Source organism: Schistosoma mansoni, chromosome W, assembly GCF_000237925.1.
Source record: "Schistosoma mansoni strain Puerto Rico chromosome W, complete genome".
NCBI classification, from domain to species: domain Eukaryota; kingdom Metazoa; phylum Platyhelminthes; class Trematoda; order Strigeidida; family Schistosomatidae; genus Schistosoma; species Schistosoma mansoni.
Window position 1 is genome coordinate 58381868 of NC_031502.1, and position 6505 is coordinate 58388372.

The window sequence follows — 6505 nt, forward strand, 5'->3', positions numbered from 1 at the left end:
TCTCAAACTTAATCAACCTTTAGAATATATTACTTGATGTGCACTACTGTTTTACAGATAATCAAGTAAGTTATCTTTCTTCCATTTCACTGAAATATTTTCATAGTTGAAATCATGTGTCAATTGAAGCTAGACCATCATGGAGAACCTGGAAGCACTAGACGGCCGTTTTGTCCCATTGTGGGACTCCTCAGCAGTGCGCACGCACGAACCCGCCTCGCAAGATTCGAACCCAGGACTTACCAGAAATTATTATTATTATTGAATTTAGACAAGTTTTGACATTACTATTCGTTTGATAAATGAATGGTTTTAACTATATTTGAGAAACTCTATACAAGCATATGCTCATGAATCATTTGTTCACACGAAGTTAAGTTTCACTTGACTATTCAAAGTTTATACAATTGAGTGGTAGAACAAGCTTTTGCAGATAAGACAAAATATCTTTTTTTTCCAACTTATCACTTCAGATATCAGCTGAGAACAATGGTCTTAAATTTTCACTTGGATTCAACTTAGTCATTTGATATTTAAAGAATTCTTTTAAGCCAGTCAAATGTAAAATTGTCAGTAAAAGTTTGAATTATATTTAGGACTGGATTTTGATCTATCATTATTAATATAAAAGTCATGTGTGTTTAACACGTTAGTGGCTATTTGAATTCATTGGTTCATCGGATAATGCATCTGGTTTGAATCCTAGTTTAAGAGTCGACACTGAGATCCATGTATATCCATTTGATCAGTCTTATATGTGATGAAACTCATATTCTGGATTCCACTTATAGATATAATCCATCAATTTCAAGCAACTTTACACCTACTAAGATATAGAAAAAAATTAGAATTTATGATGTCCCTTTATTTCCTCTCATCTGACTAATATACTAGCTTGGTTTAATTGATAACTATATTGAACCCTTACATAATGACATTAGCATTGAAAACAGTCGTTTAACAAATTATGAATTATGACAAGAATATTTCTATAATATATTGTGGCTACTTATAAGTAGTCTAATAGCAAATGATAAAAAGTACAAGAACTACATTGAATACTGCTTACAAGTATGGTGCTATGGTACATTTATGTAAAATCTAGTACATACAGAATGACAAGATGATGGACAACAGGTCAAGTCCAATAACACATTTCAAAAACTAGTAAAGGAATACTATTGTGTACCAATATTAACATCAGACAGATGTAACACATTAATAAGCGTATATATGCAAATACAAGCGCACATACCCAGAAACATGCGTACTAAATTTAAACACTATTAAAAACTAATCTATACTAGTTATTGTCTTTTTGTATCGTTATACTATTTTTCGTATCTACATTTTTGGCAGCCAGAATACTTCGCTTATTCATCTAGTCTAGTTGTGAATATCTTTCTTCTTGTGTATTTGTTTTATCTATTTAGTATTTAAATGAAATGTCAATAAAAAAACACAAAGAGAGAGATGAATAAAGTATAAAATCTTGGTTTGTAAGTTAAGTACAGATAAAGGAATAGATTAAACATGATATATTGACAAGGTGTTTATAGTAATAGTAATAATAATAACATATTAACGTTTAAATAAGACTCAAGACGAATCACATGGATAGGGGATGTAAGAAATAGTTATTTTTAAGCAAACCGAAGTTCATATACATCGTGGAATGATACCAGTTAAAGAATGTTTGAAATTCATAAAGCGTTAGTTGGCTGTTTCGTATCAGTCATTAGTTTTTTTTTTAATTTTCAGTAAAAATGTGTAGTCAGAAGGGGTTTTTGTGGAGATTTAGTATTTGCATAGTTGAAAGCATGAGTCGGATGACGGCTCAGCTGTCTATCGGTTAAGTGCTCTGGCGTGAGACTGGTAGGTCATGTGTCCGAATCTCGCGAGACGGGATCGTGGATGCGCACTGCCACTGAGGAGTCCCACAATGGAACGAAACTGTCGTCCAATGCTTCCAGGTTTTCGATGGTGGTCTAGCTTCAATTGACTCATGCTTTCAACTATGCAAAAAATTGAATAGGTCATACGTTTAGATACCAATTTTATCTGAAACAGATCACATCTGTGTTGAATGTAATAACTCTTGGTAAATGAATGTTTGACTCAATTTCTTAACTGTTTCTAATGACCCTTAACTGAATCTACACGGCAACTTGAATATAAGCATGAAGTACAAAACCAAAGACTGGTGATAAGGATTTTTTTGAATCCCAAGATAAATGGAAATGATTTATAAATATGTCACGTTTTATATGATTCATTTATGGTTAGACTAACAGTCAGATTTGTATAGATTGAATTGAATTGTATTTCATAATAATCATTCAGTAACATTTACAATATGATACAATTAAGTATCTATAATTCACCTCAAGATGTGAATACATATCACATATGATTGGGAAAAATCAATCTCATATAATATCTGCATACCAATTGATGAAGTTATTACTCGCTATCTCACAATAGGACGAAACGGTCGTCCAATGCCTCCAGGTTATTCATGGTGGTCTACCTTAAATTGACTCATGATCTCGACTATCAAAATTAATTATTTCTGCACTCTTTTCATCTATAGTTCTCAGTTTATTCCTACTTTGAGTAATACCTTAGCATAAACACTTACATATATGCACAAAAATGTATATATATACTTGTTTACTATAAATCGAAACCTTATATTGAATTCACATTTAAGCTTCAGTTTTATTCAATTCAAATACAATTGAACATTTAGCGTAATGAATATTCATTTTTCTCTCTGGTTCTCTCTCTTCTTTTCTCGTTTTTCAATATAAATCAGTTATCTTTTTAACTAATTTGTTTATTAAATGAGTCAATTGAAGCTAGACCACCATAGAAAACCTGGAAGCACTGGTCGTCCATTTCGTTCTATTATGGGACTAATCAGCAATGCACATCCACAATCCCACCTCGCGAGCGAGATTCGAACCTATGACCTACTAGTCTCGTGTCAGAGCACTTAACCTCTAGACCAGTGAGCCGACATCAAACGGTGTTAATGTCTAACTTCAACCGATGCACGGCCGTCCAGTGCTTCGAGGTTTTCCATGGTAGTCTAGCTTCAATTGACTTATGATTTCAACTATGAAAATACTGAAATCTCCATAAAACCTCTTCTGATAATAAAAATAAGTATTATTTTTCTAATTTGGCATAAGTTTGTTTCATTATATTTTGAAAAAGAAAAAGAAAACAATTTGAAAAGAAAAAAAAAGGATCATAAATGACAAAAAAAAAGAATTTCAATTCTATTTTTAGTGTCTAATAATTATTGACTAAATTTAAATTTCCCTCCTCTTTTGTTTATATTTTTGTTTACTTTTAAAACATAAAAATATCTGCGTTTCCTCTCCTTCCTCCCTCTCTCTAATTATTTACCTTTATTGTTATTGATTTTTTTTTTATTTTATTTGTTTAAACAGCTGATAGTTCAATTATTGATTATAAACAATTTAAAAAAACATTAGATAATATTGCTAATCAAATCGATATGATTGATAATGAATTAAAACAATTGATCAATAAACCAGTAAGTGATTGATTTATTGATTTATTTATTTTTAATAAATAAATAATTGAGTTATTGTTTCTTTTATTTAGTTCTATTCTCTAGGTTATTTCGGGTAGTGATTGTTGATGAACAAAATAAACTTTGTATATTCATAAATTGTAACTTTTTCAATGGAATCGATAATGTGTTTTTAGTTTTATACGGTTTCCATCATTTGGATTTACTCTTGTTGTAGTGTATTATTGGTTAGAATAATTTTTACTCGTTAGCGTTTTTTTTTAGGGAGTTCGTTTTGCTACGGGATGGGGTCGCTAACCCCATGCTCAACTCTCCTCTTTTACCCGGATTTGGGACCGACAGTAGCCCCCGGAAGAGCTACAGGTCTCAATATAAACAAAAGAAAAAGCAAGACTCTCCGATACAATACAATATGCACTAATCGAATTACACTTGTCGAAGAAGCTTTGGAGGATATGAAAACCTTTACATATCTGTGCAGCATCATTGATGAACACGGTGGATCTGATGCAGATGTGAGGGTGTGGATCGGCAAAGCAAGAGCAGCATATTTACATTTGAAGAAGATCTGGAACTCAAAACAATTGTCAACCAACACCAAGATCAGAATTTTCAATACAAATGTCAAGACAGTTCTACTGTATGGGGAGGAAACCTGGAGGACTACGAAAGTCATCAACCAGAAGATGCAAGTGCTTATCAACAGTTGTCTACCCAAGATACTTGGGATTTATTGGCCAGACACTCTCAGCAACAATTTACTGTGGGAGATAAGAAACCAGATTCCAGTGGAGGAAGAAATCAGGAAGAAGCGCTGGAAGTGGATAGGACACATATTTAGGAATGCACCCAACTGCATCACAAGGCATGCACTCACATGGAATCCTGAAGGTCAAAAGAGAAGAGGAAGACCAAAGAACACATTACGCCGAGAAATTGAGACAGATATGAGAAGAATGAACAAAAGTTGGATATAACTAGAAAGGAAGGGGGAGGACAGAGTGGGTTGGAGATTGCTGGTCGGCGGCCTATGCTCCATTGAGAGTAATAGGCGTAAGTAAGTAAGTGTAATAATGACCGTCCTAAAAGTTACACTCAATATTTTTTTCTCTGAATAAAATCCTGAATACTAACGACGAGAATTTAGTTATGCTTCCATAACCGTTGAAAAGTTAGTGGCTATCTCGACTTAGCTCAAAAGATCACTTATTGGTTATTTTAAGTGGAGGATACTTGGTTCGAGTCGAACTATGGACATTGACACTATGATACAGATATATCCAGCCAAAGAGTTCTAAATGAATCTCGTGGATTAAAATGCTAGCCAAATATAAAAATATTCATAGCTTCACGTCATATCAAAGCATTTATCTCACGATCAAAATACGACAACAGAGATTGATCATTTACATTCCCGGATATCAGCAATAGGATGTTAAAAACCCTTCCTAAAATAAATTTATGACTAAAAATAGAAGAGATGATTCTTCTTGTTTAGTTGGTTTCAATGAAGTCGCTGTTTTGATAACTAGTATTCGATAACAGACAGTAGGAAAAAGACATAAAATGTATGAAAACAATACAAATGACAGAATAACGATTTCTAAAAAGATATTAAGATCAATTTCTATTTTCTTGTTTGTTTTCCTTAATTACTATAAGCCAAAACAGAACTTATCAAAGATTAACGAAATTCCTAATACATATGTAATGGCTGGCCCCATGTCAAGCTCACATGGGTTATTCTAGTTTCTGGTCAGACCATTTTATTCATTCTTCTTAAACCACATTTTTGACCTTGTTAGTTATTCGCTCCATCTCTCTTTGCCATTACCTTGCCTTGCTTCGCCTCGATTTGGTTTGACTTCAAATATTGAGTAACGCTTAAATAAAATGAGTTATCTCACATACCTTCTCCGATGCGTGTCATTTCGCCTCACCCTCTCCTCTTTGCTTCATTCCTCTGATTGTCTGTCCAGGTCAATAAGTGTACGAAATAAACGTATTTAAACCTTCATTCTCGTATTTGACTTATTTATTTCCGTTATTCACTAACGTCAGTTAAGTTGACAAAAATATACAAGAATTGACGATATGTATATTGTGATAGCAATCAGTGAACTATTTAAATGGCAGGGTCCTAATTATGTATTGATCATAAATACTGTTGAAAGCGTGAGTCAACTGAAGCTAGACCACCATGGAAAACCTGGAAGCACTGGACGGTGGTTTCGTCCTATTGTGGAACTCCTCAGCAGTGCGCATCCACCCCTTCTGAGAAATACTGTGTTGAAACAAAACAGCTATCTTTTGTTTTCTGTTTACTTAATAAACGTCAGATTATTCCTGTAAACTATTTTCAATACATTTGCTTCTTTAACAGAATAAATAGAATGGAGCTTAAATGATTGAATGTGAACAGTAGTATATTTATTTTAAAGTAAATAATTGTTGATTACTACTTGTAATTTATGAGAAAAAAGACCATTGACAATAGCCATATACTTTAGATTTCATTTAATTCAAGAAGCAATAGTAGTATTTCATCAGATTATAGTTCATTACATCAAATATCCAAGAATATCTATGTTATTTTACACCAGAAAAAGTATGACTAACAAGTAGCGTAAATTTGCCTCTATTTGTACCGAAAGTTCTAACCATGGTTGTTTTCTTTTGAGACGTTACCATTTATCAATCTTCATTAATCTTTCAAGTACTTAGTGCAGCTCATCGAGAAATCATACACTTATTATGTCTCTTCATATACTGACAAAAATTACTTTCTGTGAATTTATGTTTGTTATATATGAATATTATTTTCTGATAGTTTGAAGTGAAAAAGGTAGATTTCACTTCTGAACTTACTTGCTTACTGTTATACCTGTTACCCCTCGTCGAGGAGAATTGTTATAAACGTAGAGAGAGAGAGAGGAT

At 32.9% G+C, this 6505-nt stretch overlaps 1 protein-coding gene across 1 annotated transcript in view; it reads left to right on the forward strand.

The window, feature by feature from the left end:
• Nucleotides 1-6505, forward strand: part of Smp_163810 (putative laminin gamma-1 chain) — a gene marked incomplete at both ends in the record, with an annotated part of 83928 nt that overhangs the window by 50250 nt on the left and 27173 nt on the right. Inside the window, one exon of the mRNA XM_018790313.1 lies at nt 3462-3568. Coding sequence (XP_018655669.1) covers nt 3462-3568 — 107 coding nt within the window. The remainder of the gene's footprint in view (nt 1-3461; nt 3569-6505) is intronic.